Source organism: Uloborus diversus, chromosome 1 (assembly GCF_026930045.1).
Source record: "Uloborus diversus isolate 005 chromosome 1, Udiv.v.3.1, whole genome shotgun sequence".
Lineage (NCBI taxonomy): Eukaryota > Metazoa > Arthropoda > Arachnida > Araneae > Uloboridae > Uloborus > Uloborus diversus.
The window spans coordinates 229,313,454-229,341,296 of NC_072731.1; the positions used below are offsets into that span (position 1 = coordinate 229,313,454).

The window sequence follows — 27,843 nt, forward strand, 5'->3', positions numbered from 1 at the left end:
TACGCAATTCCTACTCAAGGAAGTTGACTACGTTCACAGTTTGACTAGCAATATTTTTTTTTACTTCAAGGAGTCGATGTAAAAGTTTTACTTGATGTATCGACAAGATAAAAGAGGGTTCGAAGGTGCAATTCATACTTTCTGTGGTAAATGCTAGGGTTAGGAGCGTTTCTTCCGCTTCATACCAAACAATATACATTAAAATTTGAGTGAGGCGTTTTAAAGTACAGACATCGTGGATAAAAGTTAAGTAAACCATCATTAATCCAGACCCTATTAAACCGGACTTCGCTCAACCCGGAGAGCCTTTTAGATGTACATACTGTTTAAAAAAAAGTCAATTTACCGCAATAACGTATTTTGTAGGCCGTAGTTTGTATTTTTGAACTTTTCTCTTATGCTGATTTAATACTTCATTCTCCTGAATTCAAAATACAATTTTTACTGTGTACAGTAGCTTATTTATGTATCCAGGCCCGGATCTACAAATTTTAAGGTCCCACTCTGCAACAAAATCTGTAAGGCCCTTCCCCAGAGGCCAGCAGTGTATATTTGCAACGTTTCAAAAGTTTTTTTTTTTTTTTTAGCAATCAATATTGCTTATTGTTCTCATTTGACTGTTTTTGACGTTACGCTGATTTTATTTTCCCGCCAGCACCTTCTGCAGCATCACCGTCGACCGGCCGCCTCACGATGTTGCTCCTTTGCGAAAACCGTGTCCAGGTTGCGTCCATATCCTACACACACACGCATACATACACACACACACACACTTGCACACACATACACACACTCATGCCTGCACACTGGCACAAACACACATGCTTGCCTACATACACACACATGAACGCCTACACACACACACACACGAACGCCTACACACACACACGAACGCCTACACACACACACACGAACGCCTACACGCACACCCGCGTACACGCAGAGCACTGCATACACAACACTCACACACATGCATGCATACATTCACACACACAGGCACCCACACACATGCGCCTACACAAACACACACGCGCATACATACACACACACACACGCTCGTGATTGCGAAAAACATAATTTGAATTCAAGATGCCAAAAATTCAAATTAATATTTTTTTTTCATTTCCTTGATTCGTTGTGTCCCTTAAGGACGTGCCCCCCCCCCCCCCTCTCTGTACTGAGAGGTTTGCGCGTGCGCAGATCCGGGCCTATATGTACTTTGGCTCAATTTACAGATTATTTTGTTTAATCCACACTTTATTAATTCGGACGACTTGGATCCCCTATCAGTCTGAATTAATGAGGTTCTACGGTTATATGAGAAAGTTACCAAATGAATAATTTTTTGCTTAGAGCTATACAACAAAGTATGAATTTTCGTTTCCATGGCTCCGACAGAAAAGTATCTACGTTAGTAACGATCGTGAGTAGGAGTTAATCCAGCTTTAACCGGTTTCGCCTTTCTTTACTACAGACCCGTAAAAATGTCACTTGTTCACAAGACCCGCCAGCTCCCATTGGTCGAACAGGCATATGAAGTCGCTTTCACAAGATTATTGGCAACGATTTATGAGACAACATGATGCTATTTCTGAGCCGGAAGCTAAGGAATACCCATAAAAATCTGAAAAAGCGTCAGGTGATATTCGCGGGTCATGGAAAACTGTTATAATTAAACTCCATGTTTGTACAGCATGAAAGGATAAAAGAGATTGCATATTAGTCATTTGTGTGACAACTTCTAATGTTTACTGTTTGATTGAATTATTCGTTATTTTAAGCTTTGGTCTTTCAGTTAGTTAAGTGAATGAGCAAACGATAAGTAGATTAAAAGAGAGAACACAAATATTTAACTATCAAATATTTTATATCATCAGGCCTTCCCAGCCCTCCTGGTATATTATTCGACTCTAACCTAAAAGTGAGTCTCAAATCCCTTTTTCTATATAAAAATATTTTATACCTTTTATGATTTTTAAGCACTTTTACTATACTTGGCCTGATTGTCACGGAGAAATTTGAGGCCTGGTTTTGCTTATATCTCTGCAACTAGACCACTTAGTGACTTCGGGATTCACTTTGCTTAATCTTAAGGTACAACTTAGCACTGAAAAATTAAAATTCTAGAATAGAATTATTATTTCATTTAGGGTGGAAAACAGCGAATTTCATGTAATTTAAAACTCATTGTTACAAATTTTGTTACCTTGAAACACAGTGTCGTTAAAAGCAATCATAATGAAAATTTTAAATCAAGGCTTCTCTGAAGCAGGCATGAAATTAGCAAGCATAAATCCTAGAGAGGAACAAGTATTAAATTTTAGTGCCAACTGCTTAATGTTTTAGACACTTATATAGGTTTTTCCCTTTTAGTACCGAGCATTTATATGAAAAAAAAAGATTAAGTTTCGTGAAGGTAAAACTATTCTACTTCTGAAATACACTTACACTAAAAAGGATAAAATAGCAGAATTTGTTTTAAAAATACTAAGTACTTTTCATAATGCACTCAAAATGACAAAATAACTTTTCTGGGTTAGAAAGGACAATTTAAAAATTCCTGTAGTTTTCGAAAATTCCAAGAAAATGACACCACAAACGAAAAAAAAGTGCGGTTCTAGTCATTTCAAACCAATCTTTCCCAATAAGAAAAATATTCATGTTTCAACACTCAAAGTTATGATCGAAAACTAGATAATGATAAGAGAGAAATTCTTATCATGACTTGAGCAGCACTTTTCTTCGTTTGTGGTGTCATTTTCTTAGAATTTTCGAAAACTACAGGAATTCTTAAATTGTCCTTTCTGACCCAGAAAAGTTATTTTGTCGTTTTGAGTGTATTATGAAAAGTGCTTAGTACTTTAAAAAAAAAAAATTCTGTCATTTAACGCACAAAGTTATTTGCCCCTCACATTGAACAACGGGAACATCAAAGCATTACAAAACGGAAGCATTGATAATGCGAACACCAGCATTAATGATGCTCCCGTTTTACAAATGAGAATGTTCTCCAAAAAAGCACTGATTCTAAGAGGTTCTAAAGCTACTCTAACAAGCATGGTTTCTGAAATTAAAAACAGAATATATATGAAGGTAATGGTAGAAAGGTGGAGGAATTGCTAAGGTTCGCGTGAAAAAATGCGTCAAAACGTTCACGACACATTACGGGCAAAATATGTATTACGTACAACAAATTTTTGCATGCAGTTCTTATAGGAAATAGATATATTCTTTAAAGCTATTTATTACACTAGCTCAGGGTTTCTCGAACTTTTTCGACTCGCAGTACCCTTTAAAGAATGAGAATTTTTTCATGACACCCTAGTCTATCTCTATTTTATACTCGTACATATACATATCAAAATTTCCTACGAACACTAAAAAAAATCTGAAATGTTACTGAGTATTTCCGTATTACGTTTCGAGATTTCAATAGTTTTTATGCACTTACTGGAAAAATCAAGTATCATAGTCAAAAAGGTTCCTGAATTGCTACAAATTGTACGAATGCAGACTTTTCACTGTAGTAAAAAATATGATTAGCTCCCAGTTTAAAGATTAATCGGTATCCTCGTTGGTTTTGGCCTCCTTTGTCACTCCTAAAAACTCTTCTTCCAGTGAGTTCTGAACTGTGTGAGTTAATAACTTTACTTCTGGAAAGAGCTCTGGAATCAATCGCATAAAATGTCTCCAGTGGCCCAATCTCGATTATTAGCACGCCACAATGCAGTTGAGTACGCGTAATCTGCGATCTTTAGGAGTTTGGATTTTGAAAGAGGGGAGAATTTTATCTATTTGCATTGCCGCGCATCCGTGTAAAACCGAAACTCATCCGCGTAAAATAAAATAAAGGTGTCAAATCTTAAACCGCGTATAATCGAAACCGCGTAAAACGAGGGTCTACTTAATAATAAATTTTAAAATATAACTCAACACATAATTTTGAAAAAAAATAAGAAGCGAAGTGAAATAAAAATAGTCGCAAACTTAAATAAGTATTTAAACTTTTACAAAGTTGTGAACTTCAACAATGATTCAATTTTCGTTCCAAGCCAAAACTGTAATTTTTCATATGGTGAAAGCTTTAAGAAAACATAGCGCTCTCCTGGTTCACGCTTTTTTGTTCTGATAAAGAGCACGTTAGAGTTACGTGTAAGTGTTATTAATTAGTTCCAATCGGATTCATGAATTTTGAAGACCATCGAACACGAGCGTGCGCTCCGTGCAGCGATTAACACGCTACGTATAAAAATGTTGTTAAACATCCAGTATGTAAATACAAGCTGTGATGCCCGGCATTACACGGTCAACCTTGAAAATATACGTGTGTCAAGTGACTTATGTTCAACAATCAGGCTTAGAAGGGAAAAAATAATGTAAAATTTCCCGTCAGCGTGTAGAAAAGAGCAATTTTATGACTCAAACTTTAAATATAGATCTCTTTGGATTTTTTTTTAATTCCAAAACTTTAGTCAGCTATTGTTATTAATAGGCATAAGCATTCCGTTCTACGAATTTTCTGGGCACCCCTCCCCCATCCCTCCCGCTCCCATGTGAATTCTTGAGCATCAAAGGACTTCTAAGATCCAATCTAAGAGCAAAGATCCGATGTAGATTTGTATGAGGAATATCCCCCCCCCCCACGCCATGTCACTCACTGAGCATCAAAAGACCCCAGTGCCAAACTTGGCAAAGATCCGAAGTAAACTGGATTTATATAAGAAACACACACACTCACACATACATACTTTTTTATATTTCTGGATTTTTATGGTCTTTACTAAAAATGTTAAGTTTGACAAGTGATCAGGGTCGTATACAAGGGGGGGGGGCTTAGGGTTTAAAGCCTCTTTTCCTCCCCCGAAAAAGTCCGGTTTGACATTTAAATGTTCATTTATATTTTTAAAAAGTCCAAAAAATATTGTTCCAAAACTCAAATGTCTTTCCTATGTATATTAATTGCATAAAACACTTTCATAATAGATAACCTAACGACTTGAACATTAGCATAAATAGCGCAAAACTCCGCATGAAAGTTTTTACCCCCCCCCCCCCCGAAATTTTTTTCTGGTTACCGCCCTGCAAGTGATCGTTTTAAATCAAAGAAGTAGTGTTGAAATACTTTTAGTATGACTAGATCTATCTCAGAAACACAAAAAATTCGAATTTGGATAAACTTTTGAGCACAAGAGAAGGATATATCAACAGTTAGGAGATTTTTGGACGAAACATGGATGCGATTAAATATTAGATTTATAAACACTGACCTAAACCTAATTTACGAAAAATACTTACGAAGTAAGCAATAAACGCTACTGGATGTGAAACATTAGGCAATAAGAAAAAAAATATATCTTTGTACATTTTCTCGTCTTTAAACGAAATAAAACCAATTACCTCTAAAAGATATCCATTCCATTAATTCGGCATTTTTGCTCCGGTTCTTTTAGTAGATTCAGTATCCGTTTACCATATACATTAACATAGTATATATTTTCCCAAGTCAATTCCTTGTCATTCCTCAATACTTTATTTGCAAAAACTTTTGGTTCAAAGCCTTTTTACTTTCTCTAAGTATGTTTTAAATAGAAAGCGATTTACATTTTCTTTCATAGCAAGAATTTAAAGTACAACAAATTCATTCAATTTAGAGCACGAAAGATAAAAGAGAAAAAAAAAGATCGTTCTCTCTCAGATATTCTTTTGAAAAGAAAGATCATTTAACTATTAAATTTCCTTTGTTAGTCCTGAGAGAAAATTTTCTTTCAACGCCGTTTCACTTTCTTTAGTTGTTTTTTTTTTTTTTTTTTTTTCGTCGCATTCTTTTAGAAATTATGTTCAAAAATGGAAGTGATTAGGAGTTGGCATTCTTAAACTAACCAAAAGTCTCTTTTTTTCTTTAGATTCCAATTTTTGAAGGGGTTATTTTACTTCTTCGAGGTACTTAGTTGCATGATACAATGAAGTAGAACGGAAGAAAAAAGGTTATATCTTTGACGAGGTAAAATAGCCTTTAATAGTTTTGTTGAGTACTTCTTAATCTGAAATTATACTTTTTGAGTTGAAATCGATGGTTTAACAGAGTAATCTAGTTTTATCTGGGGGGTAAAGCGTTAAGTATCAAACAGCATTCCAAATGGCATCTAAATACCTATGTATATACTTCAGTTGGAATGAAATAATTTAAGAATAGCAAAATAAATCTAGAAACAGAATGCAGTAAAATAATTAAACATTGGACAGAATTCACCATAACTAGTCGAACCCGGGCAGAACATTTGCTTTCTATAGTTGGGGCAAACCTTACCTGGCAGCGTCGTGATGCTGTGATCAAGATATCCGTAGTCTTCACAATGCTGCCAGATTAGGTTTGCCCCAAATATAGTATTTTCATCTCTTCGGGGTTAAAAACTACTTGTAACGGGATAGAACAACATTTTGCACATTGCCAGAAGCTTGGCAAGTTTCCGGCGGGGTAACGATAATGTGGTCGACTTTCAGTTCGTATCTAACACGTGTACTTTCTTTGAATCAGTTTCCCGATGTTGTAGCTTATTTAGAGTAGATTCTAATATACACATACTGTTGAAAAATTTACTAAACTTTTTACAGTAAAATCCTTATTTACTGTAACAGTTTAGGGTAGAAAAAAGAGCGCTGTAGAGCTGCGTTGAGTATAAAAGGACGAATACAAGCATCGGGGTCCGAACCTGGAATTTTTTTATTCGTAAACAGACTCTATACTCCCTATACAGATAGAGGCTCGACGGGAGAGCAGAAGGAGAGTTATATGCTTCGTCACATAAGGCACGTGGTGTACCTACTGGCGCTGCAATCGCTTACTTCTTAAGGCAACAATTACTGAAAAGTGTTCATGTACTCTAAGCACTTCATTTTTAAAATATTTATCTTAAAACTTTCCTGAATTTTTAACTGTGTATGGATTATTTGGCAACAACATTTGCGATATTGAATTTCTAAAGGAAAATGAGGTACTTCAGTGACCTGGACATTGTGGCATATTTTGAGAATGAACAAGTCGACTGCCTCGCAAAAGATGCTCAAGGCTACTACAATTGAGATCTCTGCTGCGTTCACTCCATTCTATAAAGCCTTATACCAGAGAAATTTATAATGAATTAAAGGTGCACAGAGTGGTCCGAAAGTGTGCGTACCCCTCCTCCCCCCTTAATTTTCAACAATGTAGTAGTTGTGGTTGCATGTTTTGGTACACACAGTTTCCTTGAAGTCTTAAGGGTCACAAACATAGGAATTAACACTATCCATGTCGTAACACATCTGAACTCTGCGCCATGTTCTCGCACATATTTTGTGGCAAAACAACTCCGACTCCCGAAACGTTACAAGACATCAGCGAGAACACGGTGCAGAGTTCAGCTGTGTTACGACATGGATAGTGTTCAACCGATATTTGTGACTCTTAACACTTCTAGGTAGCTGTACATGACAGACGTTCACTAACATAATGTTGAAAATAAAAGAGGGATACACTCATTTTTGGAACACTCTAAATTACTAATCCAAGATGATCTAAAATTTACGCGTTGGAGAATTAAAGGTCATCTAGTGATTTCCAGACGACAAACTGTCGCTCAGTTCCGTCCTCTGACAGCTCATAATTCCATAGCTGAGCATCTCTATCGGATCGAAATCCCTACAAGCTCTCGCTGTCCTCTCCGTAATTCGGCAGATCCAATAAACCGAGACGAAGCCCATCAAGGTACGTTCGTTACTGAATTGCTACTAGGAGACGGCGCTTTACCGGAATGCGGGAGAACTTTCTACCTCTAAAAGACCATGAGACATATGTGTCTCCTAAACTCAAAAGGTAATTTAAACTATCAAGTACAAATAATTTATGAATTATACTTTTTCCATGTTGTTGAGACATCAGATTCTTAATATTACCAAAAAAAAAAACATTTTATTGTGTTAGAATTTAATTTGATTGTTTTTCGTACGTACATTTGAAAGCACATTTGCATATTCTTTCTTATATATTTAAAGTGAAAAGTATCACTGCAAACCGTGAACTGTAAAATTCTGAATTATGCAAATATTCTGTACTTATAAGGTAAGGAAACTTGGTATGTTTTTTTTAGAAGGTTATGCCGTTAATTTTGTTAGCTACAAAGCTAGTAGCTATGAAATTCATGTTGTACATTATAACATCTTCAATAAAAGATTTGCTTTTAAATAAATGTCTTCTGATCTCAACAGACGGAAATTGTTATTTAGTTATCATGGTGGATGTAAGTTATAAACACTATTAGCGGTAATATATTCTACATATTGTTTCAAAAATGCACTGTAATTTTGATTTGAAAACATTTGTTCTGCCTTGCTTCTACTTACATTCAAGATTACTTTTTGATTGAAGATTCAATGTAAGCCCCGAGTTTAAATTTTTGGGAGGTCAGAAATGGGGTTGTTTCCATCGGTCAAAAGTACTACTTTTAGTCACTGAAGTTGATAGAATGAGCAAAAAGAAGAAGAATAAGATATTAATATATATGTGTGTATATATATTTAATTTGAACTCTGACACTTTGAATTCGAATTATGTTTTTCGCAATCACGAGTTGCGACAGGACTCTACTCATTGGAGGCTTATTGTTTCTAGAAACGGCTCATGTCCTCCCAAGCCTGCCCCTCTTCCTGGGTGGTCACGTGTGTGTATGTGTGTAAGGACTTGTTTGTGTGTAGACGTGTGTGTATGTAGGAGTGTGTGTATGCAGGACATGGACGCCACCGCCTAGGAGGAGGGAATTCCGGTGGACAGTGCTGCTAGTGGAGGCTAGGACCAGAGGAACAGCTCCGTCCTCCAGAGGACGGCGGTGCTGCAGAGGCCCCTGGTCCATTCTAAAAAAGGAACCAGACATCAAGGACGGTCAAAAGAAAGCAATAAGCAATCGTGATTGCACAAAAAAACATGGAACTAGGAAAAAACTTTTACTTTCAAAACGCTTAATTTTTAATTAATTTATTTAAATGTCCGATTTTTCAAATAAGGCGTGGTATTTATGACGTCACAAGTGATGAATTTTGGCGCGCTACTCCATTGCAGCGCTAAATGTCTGCGCTTTGCTGTCAACCGCGTTGCCAGGTTATGATAATTAAGAAGCGAATTAAATATGGCGTTCTACGCTTTGCTATCAACCATATCGTGACCAGTACATGTGAGTAAGAAAGCGAATTGAGTATTGCTCTCTGCGCAAATGGCATCAGTGAATGGCGTTTCATCACTTGTGATGTCATGTGCAGAAGCGTAAAAAACGAAACTGAATCTACTCATCGATTAAAGTAATTGTTAAAAAACATTAAATATTGTTTCAACTTATTTAAAAATTGATCAAATCCTGTGTTTTTAAACATGCTCTTTCAGAAAAAAAAATACTTTTAAAATTTTGGAAACGACCCCATTATCAATTTGTCGAATAGAACTCGAAATTTTTCCGGATAATAAAATAGGGGTGTACATCTAATGAAAACGGACATTGGGGCATTTGAAAATTGAAATACTGCAATGTCTACAATTTTGCCGATTCGCCAGACAACATTTGTCGAATAAGGGAATTTTCGGAAGGCTACAGTAACCTCTCGCGACCTTCCATAGGGCTGTCCGTGAACGCAAGCAATGTCATTAATTATGAAAATATTTCTGAGTTTAATAACGAATTAATTATAATTTGGAAAATCGTTGTAGTTTTGCATCTTTAATGGACTATAGACACATACCTTCCATCCATTTAAGCAAAATACCCGAATTTAATTTTTCCAAAACTTGACATACACGTTATTTACATCACCAATTTTCTAATTTTGTGTATAAAAAAATTTCCGTACTCTTATCACTTTTTACTGTTCTTAAGGGTTAATGTTTGTATTTTATTTTTTATTTACGCTATTGTACTCGCTTTGCCATTGGAAATTTAAAAAAGAAGAAAAAATAGCAAACTTGAAGCATGAAAATATTAGAATTTTTTATGAGAGTTTTAACTCCCCCCCCCCCCTTTTATTATCAGCCAGAATAAAAGTAGGACATAAGTAGCTATGCATAAGCAAAACAAAACATGGGCCATTAAATGAAAGAGCAGCCATTTTATTCCGGACGTGACATTTGATTTCAAAACCTGTAAAATAAGTAAAGTTTTTCCCTTTTTTCCCCCCTTAAAAATTACACGTGTACGTGTAACTCCTTATTCAAAAAACTCCTTGCGTATTATATTTTAAAAATGTACTTTTGACGTCACATGTAGAACTCTCACGTCTGTGGAACTTCCCACTATTGGATTATTTTTGAAACCGAAACTAGAAAAATATTTATAGGAAAGCAAAGTATAGACAAAATAAATTTGCCACAACAGTATCGGAGGATAGATTGCAAGAATCGAGAACTCTAAAGCTTTTATCCGCAAGTGTGTACTACACGTGACAGGTCAATTTCATTTCAAAAAAATAACAGTTAAAAAAGAAGTTGGATTTTTTTTTTTTTTTTTTCAAAAACTTATTACACGAGTCAAGCACTTTTACTGGGTCAACAAATTTTTAACTTTCAATCCTTATTAATTTGTACATATATGAAATTATAAGGAAAATTTTGCGCACATTGTGAAATGACAAAAGTTCTCCAGACATAAACTTTTTCTTCCAGAAAATAGACGATCTCAAACGTTTCAAAACATCAAAAAGTGTAAATCCAGTGCAATTTTGAACTCTTACGATTTTATGAAAGAGAGGATGTAAATTGTGTTATTATTTGTGAGAAGAAAATATCAGGCAACAATATATTTTTTCTTTCAAAAGTTGTTCGTTTTTTTCAGCATTTTACATATACTAATTCAAACTTTACAGAAAATATATAGTATCACTTTCTCTAAACATGTTTTAGTGCAACTGTAATTTCAGAGACCTATTGTTTTCTATTGGTATTTTTGCTATAATTGCTAAGATATTTCGTTAATTTTAAGGGAATTGTTTGCTGTTAAAGGTTATTTGAAAATTTTGAATGGTATTTTTAGGGATTTTGATCTTCGAATGAGAAACAGAAAAATGAATGTGCATGTTTTCTCCTCATTTATTTACCTCCCGTCATAGCAGAGTGACTTCATTCGATATCAGACCATTCAATAAAATCAATGAAAAATCCCAGTAAAAATGAATTGAATGACGCTCCTCTCCCTGCGAATTTTATCGCCAACAGAGGCATGCGACAATGCTATTTCCGTTCTACGTCCATGAAATAGTTCAGCTTATTCTTGATCATTTTAGAATAATTACTTTTGCCATTGAAATTTCTTTCCATAATATAGGTTGAAAATTAATACGTATGGGAGGAATGGATGCAGTGAGACAGGGAGAATAGTGAGACAACAGCAATTTGTTTTCTGTTTAGCTATTTCCAGTCTGGTAAAACTTTTGAAAAGTCAAGTTAACATACAATGAGAAATAGCATCATCTAAGAAAAATATATATATCATCATAGTTTGAGCCCATCGAAGTAAAACACCTCCACTGTTTGTTGTATTGTTTTCAGGGTTCGAAATTGTCATAATATTTTCAAAAATATCGAAAATACCCGATATTTTGATGCATATCGGATATTTTGATATATATCCGATATTTTCAATTAGCACAAACTAAAGTCGGCAAAATAGTAAAAGCATTCTTAAATCAATCTTTATTTTCCTATATTATTATTACAATGTTAAAATTAAGGCTTCTTTCATTACTTTTATCTAATATTTCATTTTACATTTTTAACAATTTTAATGGAGTTAATATAGCATAAGCTGTTTTATTTTTTTCTTCTGTTAACTACTTTTAGTTATATGATTCAGAAATAAGAAATACGCATTTAGTCCCTGCAGTCATAAGACATTTTCTTTTTTTTCTGAGTAATGTTTAATATTTAATTAGGCACTTTAAATATGAATTAAAATTGTTACATTACGAATATGTTTATGAATACAAAATAAAAAGGCATATTATATTACTTTGCTATATTAATGATGTATTAATACATCACAAAAATATAGTACATAATTTTTTGGTTATTTTTAATAGTAAATAAACAATATTACTATATTTAATAAAAATTCTTATATTGAAAATACTGAAGTTGAAAAAATAAATATCGAAAATATCAAAATATCATGATATTTTCAAAATAAATATCGGATATATATCGTGATATATATCGGCGAACCCTGATTGTTTCTAAACATAACCTTTACAGATTGGTATCATTAATTACATTAGCGTTCATTTTAGCAGCAGAATGAAGATAATTTTCTCTGTTTGAGAGCGGCAGCTACAGAGTTTATATTTTGCAATGGAGGAATATGGAGACAGAAACAGTGAGACACCATTATTTAGTTGCTCACTGTTCACATGGAATTTTCATATTAAAAGTGAAGAAATTGTACATTGAACTAAATTTAATATACAACTAGCCCCGTTGATGCAAATAATAATAAAATAACTTTGAAAGCCCTGTAACAACAAAATAAGGATGATTGAATGGAATTATGACTTTTATAGCTATGTAATGTCACACAAATATCTCCATTTCATACTTTTTATACCAAAACTATTATTTTTCTATCATTTCATTGCAATATGCTAAACGTAATAAATATTTATTTACACGTTTCATAATTTCAACATGCCCAGAGAAAACTAAATCAGGTATGCTATTTTGGAGAATTTCTGAAACAGATAGTAAAGAAAGGGTGATTTACTAGTGCTAGACAAAGATCACAGTGAAAGCATTCCATCTTTATCAAATGGTATATCACAAGATGGCACTTTAAGCCAACTTACTAATCCAAAATCATCTGAATCATTCTATCTCAGTCCCAAACAAATACGCGGTAGATGTCACTACTGTGTGTCAAGACGACGTGAAATTTACTTTGTCAAAGGTAACAGCTCACACCAAAACCAAATGGCAGCAATGATTCATATTTTTCCAGGTAAATTTAGGGCTTAGGTTTGCTAATTCAAAAAAAAAGGTGTCTCACTGTTCCCACTTACAGGAAGAACAGTGAGACAAAATTGCATACCATTTTATTTATTGTTTTGTTTGTGTGGATCCTAGTTTTTCTAGCTTCACTTTTATAATGCCTATTATAGAGATACACATTGTACCATTTGAAAGAAACTGATTTCTGTGTTTTTTAATAATGAAAAAAATGTTATTGAACTTTTGTGTCTCACTGTACCTACTCTTCCCGAAACGATACGCAGTCGTCACCCAAAACCATCATCTAGAAGGCAATATTTTTCCTCTTCCTTTCACAGAAAATGGATTACTATTCCCCGAATTATTTGGCTATTTCGTAGTATGCGAATAGGTTATTCCAATATCTTTAAATATCTTTCGATATCGATCCGATATACTTTTAACAGAAAGTGAAATACTTCGCTTAACACTTCTTACTTATAATCCCCTTAGCTGATTAATCTTGAATTGATAATATCGGTTCCGATTTCTGTTAAATTATTTTGAACGTACAATAAAATGCATTGAAATACGTTAATTGCAATCAATTACGGTACCTCTTCCAATTACTGTTGGTAAAATCGCAGCTGCTCTCTTCATTGAATTAATGGATTGATCATGTTGCCTTTAAGGATAAACATTAGGTAATTTAAGGCTTCTAGAATACCGTGTTTGGGGTGATTCTCAAATTCCACGTTAATTACATAATTTAAATTCAATAGCATGCGTTTTAATTCCGCGAAGCATTCGACACAAATGTTCTCTTACAGTATGGCTTAGAGTTTAGATTACAGCTGAGAAGACGTAGACGGTAATATGCTCATCATTTCTGTTTTGAAATATTAATTATGTTCTTTCTTCACTCCAAGTACAGTCGACTCTATAGAACGACTCCTCCCCTCATTAGAGTGACCCTTTCCTTTAAGTCCCCTATTTTAACCCACAGATGCAATGTCATTTTAGCGACCGGTAGCGTTAGAGCTTCGAACTTAACCGCTCAATCCAACATAAATTCCGAAAGTGAATTTTATTTAATTATTTTTTTAATTTTCAAGAAACTCTATTTAAAACAAATATGTAATATTTTTATTCTCTAGAGACTTTATCCAAAATGCATATCTAATATTTTTAGTCTTGAGAAACACTATTCAAAAAAAATTGCTTATATTTTCACCCTCAAAAAACTCTATTCGAAAACAAATATGTAGTATATTTATTCTCTGGAGACTTCATTCAAAAAACATATCTAATATTTTTATTCTCGAAAAACAGTATTCGAAAACAAACTGTTCATATTTTTACCCTTAAGAAACTCTGTTCAAAAACAAACATAGTGAATCCTGTGCAAGTTGATAACTTACGGTGAAGTACTTTATCGATCAACTTACAGTTGGTCAACTTAAAAGAGGTTGATCTTATATAATAAAGGTCTAATTCTGTACCTGACAAAAGCGGTCAACTTAGACAGGTTGTCAATTTACAAGGGTTATCAACCTGACAGCTTTTACTGTATTTGACATTCTTATTCTCAAGAAGCTATTTTATGTCCAGATTTTTTTTATTGTATTTGTTCTAATAACAAGTTCAAAATAAAGTTATTTGTTGCATTAATGTTAAACTTTGTTCTTGATCTAATCTATACTTTCATTTAAGAATGAGCTTTAGTTTCAATTTCCGATTGTACTACCTACATTGACCACATATGGAAGGGGTACCTCACATCACTGATTAAAAGGGGGCGCCGAGCCTTAAGGTTGAAAACCCCTGGTATAGAATGAAAACCACCTTAACTCTACCTTTCTTATCGCTTAGTTACTTGTTTTAAACATTGCAGTGAAATATGTAATTAATTGTATAAATAAGTTGAATGATTACTAAATGTTTAAATTGAAAACAAAGTTCGGAATTTTCTGGAGAGTATATCACAAGATCATTTATTAGTCATAGAGAAATTTTATAAATTGATGTGATTTTCTGTAAGATATGAACTTGGAGTATTCAGAAACAAGCTTATATTAGATGAATACGGGCAGTTTTTATCTTACAATTTCAAATTCATTTACAATTTTGAATATTTACAATGCTACAATTTTCTAATGTTTGTGTCCTTTAATGACGAAAACTGTCTCGCAAACATGTTGCACATATTGATCACTTTTAATCTTTTTCTTCTTTTTTAATGATTTAAAGAGAGTTTTGTGGGTGAGCAAAATAGCGGTTATACCCAAACTGATGTCCCTCTTCACCACATACTCTAAATTTGAGATAAAATTCCGCGCTGTAATCCAAAACCTTGGTTGAGCCTGGTGTTGGCTCTGGTCAATTCCAACGATGGATTCGGCATTTTCAGTTCGCTTTTTAAGCTTCTTTCTCCTCTGAGACATTGACTGAAAGATCCAAAGGTGTCTTTGAATGCTTGCTGGAACTTGAGAGACATCAACTGGTAGAGTATGGGGTTGAGAGTGGCGCTGACGTAGTAAGTTATGCCTGACAGGTATGTGACGACTGTGTACGCCAGATTGAAGAATGGGGTAGGGTGTACGACGTACGTTGCCATCAGTCGCTGTACGTGGAACGGCAACCAGCACAAGAAGAAGGATACCACCACAGCAACTGGGAATAGAAAATATCAATTATTCCAGAAATGCAATTGAAATACTCCCTTTCTCCCAAATAAATAGTTACATTTGCAACTTTTGCACCCTGATACTGGGGATTTTATGATTTAGTGTTAATATTTTTTACATATTTCAGGGTACTACGTTAGCATTTAACAGTATTTTATGATTTAGTGTTAATATTTTTTACATATTTCAGGGTACTACGTTAGCAATTAACAGCATTTATTTTCCAAGCACTCCTTCCTTAAATGAGTAGGTATTAAATTAGTTTCTAAAGTCCAGAGTTCAGGTACTCTTAAACCATTTCCCATTTCGTAAAGACTCTACCACTAATATTCTATATAAGTTTGTTTTCAGATGCATTCACGATTCATAAGGTAGAAGATAGTTTTATGCAATTTCTGGTGGAAGAGTCCTTGCGAAATAGGGCGTGACTTAAGAGTGCTAATCCTGGATTTTTAAAAGTAATTTGGTACTGATTTAAAGATAAAATACTTTATGCAATTACTGGTCTAGAGGTCCTTACAAAATGGGACATGATTTAAGAGTACGAATCCTGGATTTTTGAAACTAATTTGGTACTGATTTACGGAGAAAATGCTTGGTGCAATTACTAGTGGGAGATTCCATTATAAAATAGGACGGAACTAAAGAGCGCGAATCCTGGATTTTTGAAATTATTTTGGTACTGATTTTAAGAGGAAATGTTAGGTGCAATTACTGGTAAAAGAGTCCTTACGAAATGGGACGTTACGTAAGAGTGCGAATCCTAGAGTTTTGAAGCTAATTTGGTACTGATTTAAGGATGAAACGCTTGATGCAATTACTGATCTAAGAGTCCTTACAAAACGGGACGTGACTTAAGGGTGCGAGTGCTGTATTTTCGAATGTAGTTTGGTACTGATTTAAGGAGGAAATGTTTGATGCAATTACTATGTGGATGAATCCTTACGAAATGGGACGTGACTTAAGAGTACAAATCCTGGATTTTTGAAGGTAATTTGGTACTGATTAAATATTTGGTGCAATTACTGGTGAAGACTCTTTACACAATGGGACGTGATAAAACAGTGCGAATCGAAATAAAGTAGTTTGGTTCTGATCTGAAGGAGGAAATGTGTTAAAGTAAATGCTGTTGATTGATAACATAGTACCTTGAAATATCTTAAAACCGTTTATCTAAAATCATGAAATCATCAGTTTCTATATTTAGCCTAAAAGTATTCATATGTAGCAATTTGAGACAACACTTTCTACCTATGTGTAGCGACCAATTTGGGACAGAAGGGGTATTATTAAAGATTCATTGCGCTTGGAAAGGCAGAAAGTATAAATTTTATAACACTTCTTCTCTCTTTAAAACATGAACCTTTTAAAATTGCTTGCTTGAAATATTAACTTCTACCTATTCCACGACGTATTTTGTGAAAACACGAAGTTATTTTCCACGAATAAAAATATATTTACTAAAATTATTGACTCTTATTACCGTTGTGTATTACGCTGATGCTCAAATTTATTTATTCAAATTGGGTATACAAAGAAAAATTGGAAATCCTTTTGATGTTTTCTCGGAAGGTAGTTTTCGAGAAATACGAGGCTCGAGCCATTTCAAGAGCATTCTGGAGGAAAATATTTTCATTTCCATACAAAATATTTGACGCAGGAGTCAACATAAGATCAAACTTGTTTTCTTTGCAGCATATTTGAAAGAACTTCGACCCCGACAGTGAATTTCCACTGAAAATATATCTATCGGTACATTTACGAAAAATGTTATCCTGAATGGGTTTTTTTGCGTATATTTTATGTTCACAAATACTTGTGAAGATGAATTTTTATTGTGCTGGGTAAGATTTTAAAAATTCTAAACTTACAATAGGAACGTCACATGCTCTTATAAAAAGATATCACTTTTTATTATTAACACGTTTTTATTTGCTTCACCTGTATGTATATGTCAAACGGAATTTTGCAACTGAATTTTCACTTCCTGCGAACGGATTCTTTAGAATTTTGGTATGTGACCTCAGACCCGATGACAATGCAATGTTTTATAATCAAATTAATTAATTAGCCATTAACTACTAGTTTATTCCAGTTTTAAGCGACAATTTTGCTTAAATCCCCTAACCGGGATTTTGTCTGAAAACCGGAACTGTCCCAGTCAAACCAGGACGCCTGGCAAGCCTACGTGTTGGGACACCTTTAGATGAATGCACGAGGTGATACTGACAAGGATTGAGGCTTAAAAGTATGGTAGGGTGTCTTGAGCAATCTCATTCTACATTTACTGTACAGGCACCACTAATTCGATCAAACTCGTTGCCCGTCCAAATTGATCAGAGATGTGCTCCCTCGATCTGTGACAAATCAGGGGATCAGACAGGCCGGAAAAGATGATAATGTGGAAGAGGAAATCCCCTGATAACCTTTGCAGTGTGTGACGGAGCGTTGTTCTGTTGAAAAATGGTTTCGCACATATATGACTGAAGTATATAACAAACATACAGTTAGGCTGTTACGGTACTGTAGATAAATATGAGAGGTGACCATTGTTTCGTATACCCTAGCAGCTCAAAACATCACCTGAACTGTGGGTGCAATGTGCCGCTTGAACCGAATGCACTATTTGAGTATTAACAACGAGGCCTCCATAAATGTACACAAGTCTCATTATTATCGCAAATTAAATTAAAATTATCGCTAAAGACGATCTAGATCCATTTAGCTGCAGTCTAATATCGTCGAACTCGACACAGCTACAAAGGGAGGCAACAATGTGAAAGCTCTAATCTTGACTTTGTTTTCAGCGGTACACAGGACCTGCAGCTGTAATATTGCACCTTTAATACTATGAGGTGCAATGACATATGATAAATGTTCACCTCTAATATTTATCACAACGCCATGACAGCATAACGGTACGTATGTTTGTGTCATGCTTTAGTAATATGTGTCGGCACTCATGGCAGAGCTCTGAGAATCCATTTTTAACAGGAAAATGCTTGGTCTCACACAGCAAGGGTGTCAGAGGACTTCATCTTTCCCATTATCACCTGCTCTATCCTACTCGATTCTAAATCAAGGATTTTCAATTTTTCCTTTTGATTCTGCTTTGCTATCAACAAAACTTGAGAATTGTGATTATTTTTTCTTTCTCACTTTCCCCATGTTGTCTAGAAAAATAAATGCATTAACATTTTATATGCAGTGGCGGCTCGTGCCTTGAAAAAGTGAGGGGGCCAGATCATGGGTGCATTCGCACCCCCTCCCGTTTTTGTTTTTGTTTTTGTTTTTTAGAATTTTTTTAAAAAATATTTTTTTTAATATTAAAACTTTCTTAAATTATTTTTTGTGTTAAATTAATAAAATTGAAAGTAAATCACGAAAAATATTAATCTCATGTTTATGTCCATGATTGCCGGCTGGATGGTGCACTTTCTCCCCTTGACGCTGCAGTATGTGTCCCTTGCAGCACCGGCAAGGGACTGCAAGGCAGGCACTTTCACCCCCTGGCTTTTCAAAATAAATAAAAAAAATTGAAAAAGCAATATTAATCTAATAGTTTTAATAGTAATGTTATTTTTAATCTTTAATAATTAATTATTTTGAATGAGTAAAATTTATTTTATTTTAAACAAGACCAAATTACAAAAGTGCAAAAATAGTGATCGCTAGTGATCGCAGGAATATGTAAAAATTATAGATTAATTAACTTTAACAAAGACGTAACTACATCACAGTATTCACTTAAAAATAAATAAAATAATAGATAAGCTAAATTTCAAAAAAAGCTAAAAATAAATAAATTAAAAACCATTTTTAAAAATCTTAGTGATTTACATGCGGGTGTACCCTTCTGCATATGAATCTGCCGGCGAACATGGGCGAGATTCAGAATTTTTATGCAGACAAAGAAAGAAAAAAAAGTTATCTTTTTATCTCCTTCAAATTACTGATAACTTGTCACATTTTCTTTAAAACTACATGAGCAGTAATTCAAAACAGGTAATAATTTCTGTGTAACAATGGGAAGATATTTTTTGAATAAAAAAATAATCTTGTAACGATATATACACATACGTACATACAACACAACACACTAGAAAATAATTTTTAAGGGGGGGGAGGCATAGTAGGAAAAAAATCTCATCAATTTGATTGATATGATTTGCTTATCATCAAATCTCTCAATTTTGAAACTTGTAGTTTCAAAAACGCAATTTTAGATGGACTTTGGTGTTGTATGTGGAAAAAACGGTACAGGGGGCTCCGCGGAAATTTGCAGAAGTTGAAGTCTTCAAACGCGGTTATAGGCCATATTTATTGACGGTAAAGTAAGGGATGGAGCTCCGGGACTCTCCTCGATCGTTTTTTTTTTTTTTTTAATAAATAGAAATCAATTACTTCTGCCCCTTTCAATTCTTTGAAATTGCTGTTCCAAAAACTCAACTGTAGACAAACTTTGAAGATTTTTACGGGAGGGGTTCTGCTGTTCTCCCCTGATTTTTTTTTCTTTCCTTTTTCTTTTTTTTTTTTCAAAATTGAAGTCTTAAAAGCTTAAGCATAATATTCTATGATATTATGACGAGGGGTTCAAAGACTATTCCACTTCAATTTTTCTTAAGTGGCTGTTTAAAAAACCTATTTTTTGATGATATTACAGGAAGGCGGTTCGGGGGCCCTTGCCCGAACATTTTCTGATAATGAAGTCTTAAAAACGCGATTGTAGGACCATATTTGGTAACATAAGGGACAGCAATCTTTCGAAGTTGAAGCTTCAAAAAAGCAATTTTAAGCGATTTTTGAACGCCATTTTAAGCGATGTTGTAAGATATTCGGAGACTTTCCCTGGAAATTTTGCGAAATTGAAGATCTTCAAATGAAAGTTGAGATGTTTCGTAATGTTTTTGCTGTAACTATTGAACATTTTTAATTCAAAGATTTCTTTTTAAAAGAAATTGAGATTTACCCTAACATCATTATTTTTTTCGAATTAAAATCTCTTCTGCCCTATTGTGTTTCTCAGATACGTTTTGATTTAACATACAGTTTTAGCAACTAAATTAAAAACGTGAAGAAGTAATAACTTTTAAGGCATATTCAAAACTAAAAAAAATAATGTAAAAAATTTATGATTTCTTCTCTAAATTGTCATTCTAACGCTCTAATTACTTGAAGACAAAGAGTCAAAAAAGGAACAAACGGTCAAATCTTGTGCAAATGAAGGCTTCTTTTTACTGTATGTTGTTTATTTTACATAGCCTGAATCGCGTAAGAAGAGCATTCAAGTATAAAATAAACAACATACACGCAGGAAAACTCTGTAAAACCTGCTGCAAATATCGCACCTTATTATTTTTGTTAAACTTTTTAGCAGATAATCCGCAGATTATACGCAGGATATTGCGGTACAATCCTTTTTTTTTAATTTCAAGCAGGTACACACAAAAAAGGGGGGGGATTAATAAAAGTTATAAATTATTTTCCTCAAAAAAGTGAGGGGGCCCGGGCCCCCTCTGGCCCCTCCCACGAGCCGCCACTGCAATTTATGATTCTATACACAAAAAAAAACAAGTGTCGATCGCCTTTTTAGCCTACTTTCCCCGTAAAAGTCAGAAAAAAAGGAAAAACGTATGAATGAATGCTTATTGCATCTTAAAAATATCACGAAAAGCCAAAAAAAGGTCAAAAATAAATAAAATCTTAAATAATTAAAAACTGAGCGTATATCTATGTATGTACCTATATATATGTAACTATGTATCTATATAGTCATTTATGTCCAAGTTTCATCTCCCAAACGACAGTGAACTGATCATCAAACCAGGTATCGATGGATTCGTAATCTTCCACTATTTATGTTCGGCTACTTAACATAATCCTCCGATAATAATCAGCGGAGATATATCGATTAAAAACTATATATTAATTATGACACTTAGATTTCGACATGAAATACCTATTTTTCGAAGGTTTTCCTCCATTCAAATTATTATTCAGTGCTTCATTTCAACTTTCCGCAAGAATACTTTTGTTAAAATTTATGCGTGAAGAAAATCATTGAGACAAAGATCTGTTGCCTTTTTTTTTTTTTTTTTTTTTTTTTTCTCGAATATGAGCAAATTCTGGGTTTTGTTTTAAAGGCTTCTCCTGTAATCGGGGGATTTAAAATGTTTACTTTTTGGTTATTTTTCCGAAATCCGCCGCAAAATTTTACTTTTTTTTTTTTTTTTTGTTCAAACCTGATTGTTGAACACGCGTCATTTGACGTAACTTTTATTTTCGAGATGGACCGTGCAAAGCCGGGCGACGTAGCTAGTAATTAAATAAATATCGAAAAATTACTAATCGGAAAGTAGGGTTTCGAGATGGGGAAAATATATCTGTCGGTCTGTCTGTCGACCCCTAATAACTTTTGAAGTATCCTGATTCGAACCAACTATTTTTTGTTCGAAAGATCTGTGCAAGGACACCTCATTCTCATGTTTCACTTTTTGATTGAAACAGTTTTTCAATCAATTTTGAACAGTTCAAAAAACTTAACATTGGCACCTACGAGGAAATTCGAGGCAAATATAAATATTAAACTTAGAGGCGAATTTGCTTCAAACAAACTTTGTTAGAAAAAGCTCTTGATGAACAGCATGTATATAAAATATCACTTAGATTTGAACAATTTCTCGTTCAGGTTTGAACTGTTCTAATCCCTTAATATTAGCGCCTACGGAGAAAGTAAAAGTCAATCTAGATCCCGAACTTAAAGGCGGATTTGCTTCACGCAAATTTTGTTGGAAATAGCTCTTGATGACCAACTCCCGACTCCGACTCCTAATTTTTTATTGCCTCCTACTCCGACTCCTGTACCCCAAAATTAGTCGGGTTCCTACTCTCCGACTCCGGTTTTGGCTCGGCAAAAATTTAGAAACGGAGGGAAAATGACTGACATCGACTAATTATATCCAACTGACATTGGAATTTTAAAGTCTTCGACTCCGACTTCTTTGTCCTAAAATAAGTCCGACTCCACAATGGCAGGGCTGCAGACTTGAGGGAAAGTGACCAATTTCGACTCCGAGTCCTTGAATCTAAAATCTTCGACTTCGGCTGAAACCCTTAACCCCAAAGTAAGATTGACTCCGACTCCGCAGACATTGTCTTTACTATGAAATAATTATTGTTAATATGATTTATTTTTATTTTCAATCTGAAGTTTTAATTTATGTATTCAGTTTTTGGATCATTCATGTTTTGAATCATGTTTTAACATAAAGGTAAGAGCAGATTTTTTTTTTGATAATGAAAATTATTTCTTTAAGTTGCCATTTTATTGTAGCTTTTTTATTTTTTGAAAGTACATTTATTCTTTTTTTTAATTATTTTTGGCACACGGGAAAAACAAACAATTTTTTTTTTTTGACATAATGTATTTATTTTAATGAGCTTATTACTTTTAATTCTTTTTATTGAGAGCCATTCAAGATGTTTTTAATGGAAAATAATACATTATCTACTTTTTTTTAAAGTACTACTACTTTATTTGTTCGTCTATTTATTTTTACGCATCTATTTCTTTAGATGAGCGAGGCATATTTTATATCTAGAAATCAGGTTAAAATTATGTTTGAAATAATTTGCAATTTTAGCTATAATTTTGAGAATGTTGATCAAATACTAGGAAGTCGATATTGAAAAAACAGGAAAGTAGGCTCGTTTAGTTCTGGACGGAGCCTCTTGTTCTTATCTGATGTCAATTTTTAACTTTATTTCCGCTTTTTCGTTCTTATATTTTCCCATGTCAAACACCAGTACTTGAGTACCATTTCTCTTAATAACCATGTAAACTGTAGCTTTTTCTTGAAGTTAAAAAGAAATTGATATGAAAACGAACAAAAAAAGTGGGACTGTTTTTAAAAAAAAAAAACCCTCACAGATGAGTCTTGATACTGATGAGTGGAAAATATTTTAGAGTTAGAGAGAAATTAAAGCACGAAATATTTTCGTTTTCTAAATGTATCCAGAAACTCCACTTCAAAAGAACCCGAATGAACAGATTTTTAGAGTAATACTTAAATTTTAGACTTAAAAGAAATATTTAATGAGACTTTGAAATTTACATATGAATTTACAAAACTGTCGGTATTCTTTGGCTGAATGACTAGCTCAAAAATAGACTCATCTTTTCTTGAAACTGGAGATCTTGAAAAATGATTCAGTTAGGTTGAAACCGTTAGCTTAAAGGTTAAAGACTAAGTAGTTTTATATTAAATCGCTTTTGAAAATATAGTCTTTTCTCCTTTAGTAACAAAACTTTTTCCGAATTTTTCAAAGAAATTTATTCTACATTGATAGGTTTTTCTCCTTATGAAAATTACTTTCACTACAACCACAGAAAAATGTTTGTATTTTTAAACCAAAAATTCTTTATTCTGAAAGATCACTTTAACAAATTTTTGCTACATGAAAAAATTACTATTTTGGCGAGGTTTTGGTTAATCATACACACAGGCGATGATAAGTCAAGAAAATAAATACAATAGTCAACTGGAACAGATAAAACTCAACAAAATTCGTTTATATTTTTATTTTATTTATTTATTTTTATTTAATTATTTTTATTTATTTATTTTTATTTATTTATTTATTTATTTTCGAATTTGATCAGCTGTTTTTATTATTTTAATTGATGCAGCTTGAGCGTAATTTGTTGGGTACGAAACAGAATGTATTAAGGCAGGAAGTAATTATGACCATTTCTGACTTCTTCCATTTTGAATTTTTTTTCTTCTCCTCAAGAAAATTAAGATAAATTTTTTAATAGATTATGGTGATTTTTTAACTTTTTAAGGTCACAGGGAAAAAAAACCTTCAAAGTTATATTTATTTAGGTTATTAAAGGTGTTTTAATTGCCTCACCAAAATTTGCAAAAAAATGAAATTTGGGGTGTTTCTGTGCGCATGTAGGAGAATTATAATTACGTGTTTTTGGTGTAATTTCTATCTGAATGTGTTTTGATGAAGCAGTTATGACCATTAGTGCTTTGGTTTTTCCCTGTAACCTACCTTCAAATTACCTAAACTATCATAAGATTCAGGTTAATACTTTTGTTAACATCAGATAATTCCATTTTTCTAGATCTTCTGATTCCAGGTCACTTTGTGTTCTGTCGTTAGTATCAGTTTCAGTGGTGTCTACCTTAAAAGATGATCTAAGAATCTCTTTACTCCGTTCTTTTAATTTAGTGCTTCAGACTCTTTTTTTTCCATCCTTTTTTTTTTTTTTTTTTTTTCTCTTTACGTTGACTTTTAGACTTTTCCGATTTGATTACTTTCTTTTTACTTCCTTTCACAAAAAAGGAAGCATTGTATTCACGAAAAAAACTTCACTCAAAAATCTACTTTAATTTCCATTTTGCTCACCACCGAATGAATGTTGAGGGGTTTTTTCGACTCGACCACACGTGGATAAGTGCCTAAGAACGTATAGACACGCGAAATATCCATTTTAACGATTCCTGAGTTAATTACAACGAGTTTTCTCGTGACGTCTATAGGTACGTATGTATGTGCGTATGTGCATACGTGCGTATGTATGTTGCATAACTCAAGAACGGCATGTCCTAGAAAGTTGAAATTTGGTACGTAGACTCCCAGTGGGGTCTAATTGTGCAATTCCCCTTTTGGTTGTATTCGGTTGTTTTCTAAAGGGGTCTTTTGCCCCTTTTGGGGGGGGGATCATCGTTAATTTCAATGTAAACTCAAGTGGTGTTATAATTTGTTGACATCCTCGGCATTAGAAATAAACAGATTTCCAATTACCCTTATGATTATTTTGAGGACCGATATCACTTTGAATTAACCTATCCCAAATCTGTTTCTCTGTAATTTGTACAGTCTTTTAGAATTGCTTGAATACTCATTCGATATTTTTTTTTAATCTAAAAACTGTTTAAAGGTTCCTCAAATAAAATATGCACCTTGCTAAAACATTTTTTTTTTTTTTAGATTGTTACCCTAGACAAGATTTTTAAAGAGATTGGCGATGTTCACAAGTAAACCCCGTAATCATAATTACCCCAACCTACCCTAACTGTATTCCTTTAAAATCATTAAATCTCGCTTCACGTGTGCTCACAAGATCAATAGAATTAGCGAATCAAATTCTACTAACAAATCAGATTGTCACTAGCTGTTGGTACCGAATTAATTTAGCTTACCTTAATCCATGCCTCTATAGTGATATGAAGGGTGAATTTAAACGAAAGCCTAAGGGTTGTCAGGTTGGTTTAAGTGAAAGTCTACGTAAAGGAGAAATAATATAATTGATTTCGACACATTGTTGGCGAAAACAAAATATATCTGTAACGAAATAAAGTGATTATTACTCATCAAATTTTCTCCCGATGAGCAAAAATTTAGAATTATACTTATTAGGGATGCCATTTTTAATTTTAAAAAACCAAGGAGGAAATTTTTAGTTTAGAGTACTTCTTATCTGTATGAAAAGCTACTTGAACTGTTTTCGATTTTATTTCATTTATTTTTGTAATAATAAGGTAAGTGTTTCTGTTGGATCTTCTTTTCTTCGCTAAGTCTTTCCGAGATCTAGTGATATACAGTGTGTTAATTATGTGTGAACGATATTTGTTTAAAGAGGAAAGTCAGCAACAATTTCTTTCAGATAAAAGTTTGCCGAAAATGTTTGATACATCAAGATCTGAAGTAACCATTCTCTGAAAAAGGTAGCATTGAAGAAATTCCATTCCCATTTACATCTCAAAAGTCATGGCATAGTGTCAGTGGTGGATTTACCATGTCGCAATTACGAGGGCTCGACAACATAGGTGTCTTGAAGAGTATTCGAAAAGCCACAGACACCACTTTGAGTCTGTTCATCTATGCGGGTCCCGCAAAAATGCATTACAACGAGTCTCCAAACCTGTGAATACGCCACTGCCTATTGATGTAAAATCTTACAAATATTTGGAAGAAGTTTACTGAATTATTTTTCTTACAATTGGGTTTCATTTCAGAAGGAAAACTCCATTCTTTTTATACCCAACATATCGTCGCCTCAGAACAACCGTAAGACATCTAATCATAGAAACAACAGCAAGATATCCTGCTGTTGCGCTGAAGCGACGATATAGCATCTGATTACCTAAGAAACAAAGCTTGAAAGCATAACTTATCAAAAATTTCAGGGGAAAGTGACTTACCAAGCATTTTAATGATTCCTTTCCGGTTGTTATTGACGTTCGACTTTCCATTTTCATGTCCACTTCCATAAGACGTAGTGCTGCTTCGCATCTTTTCAGCGACCAGTTTGTCCATAATCATGGATCCTTTTAACTTGAAGCCGATCTTAATGTACAATGTGAATATCATAACGAGAGGTGCGCAAAAAAACAACAGGAACGAAATCAAGAACGCATGTTGGATGGGCCGCTCCAAACTACAAACTGCAGTTCGGAGGAGGACTTCGCCATTTATAGTTGTGTCATAAATCACACCGAACTGCAAACACACTGGCACTGCACACACTGCTGACAATACCCAGATTGCAACAGTAATCTTGACTGCTCTGGAAAGACTGGACAAAGCATGTGCTTTGAGTGGATGGCAAATGGCGACGTATCGTTCCACAGTAAAAGCAGTAATGGTCAATATGGATGCATAAGTAGAAGCCTCTGCTGTAAAGCCACGAACGATACACATGGATTCGCCCAACGTGTATGGTCTTGGAATCCAGAGTTGATACATTTCCTGGGGGAGACCTAACGTCAGTAGCAATAAGTCACTGATAGATAAACTGAACAAGTAGTAATTTGTTGCAGTGTGCATGTAGCGGTTGCGCGAGATTACTACACAAGTACACACATTGCCCACAGTACCGGTCACCAAAAGAACGGCATACACAATTGTCATGGAAATGACAGTTGGTAAATGGATAATCTCTTCTTCGTCTGAGGTGAAATTATCGCTTAACTGCCAGAAATCACTATCTAAAAAATTAAATGTACCATTGTTTCCTCTGAAAGTTCGATTCAGGTAATGCTTCCAATAAAAGTTGAACTTTTCCATTGTCATAATTTTTAGCCGTTTTTCACGAAAAGTACGACACACACACAAATTGTCAATCGAATAACATTTGGCAATTAATGACCCCTTCACCGTTTGAGGGGAAATTAT

General features: G+C 33.9%; 1 protein-coding gene across 1 annotated transcript; it reads right to left on the reverse strand.

The window, feature by feature from the left end:
• Window positions 1-2,897: 2,897 nt before the first annotated feature.
• Window positions 2,898-27,735, reverse strand: LOC129219134 (pyrokinin-1 receptor-like). Its single transcript, XM_054853457.1, has 3 exons — window positions 26,871-27,735; window positions 15,416-15,640; window positions 2,898-3,064 (listed from the first exon to the last, which is right to left on the reverse strand). Exons 1-3 carry the CDS (start codon window positions 27,733-27,735, stop codon window positions 2,898-2,900), a joined length of 1,257 nt encoding a protein of 418 aa, XP_054709432.1.
• Window positions 27,736-27,843: the final 108 nt, after the last annotated feature.

Excerpts from the sequence above, each read along its gene's own strand:
- LOC129219134 (XM_054853457.1), bottom strand. The coding sequence starts at position 27,735 with ATGGAAAAGTTCAACTTTTATTGGAAGCATTACCTGAATCGAACTTTC. Across the intron at positions 15,641-26,870 it reads AGGAATCATTAAAATGCTTG|TTGCTGTGGTGGTATCCTTC; the intron begins GTAAGTCACTTT and ends TTCTATTCCCAG. Across the intron at positions 3,065-15,415 it reads AGACACCTTTGGATCTTTCA|AAACCATGCTTGTTAGAGTA; the intron begins GTCAATGTCTCA and ends TTTTAATTTCAG.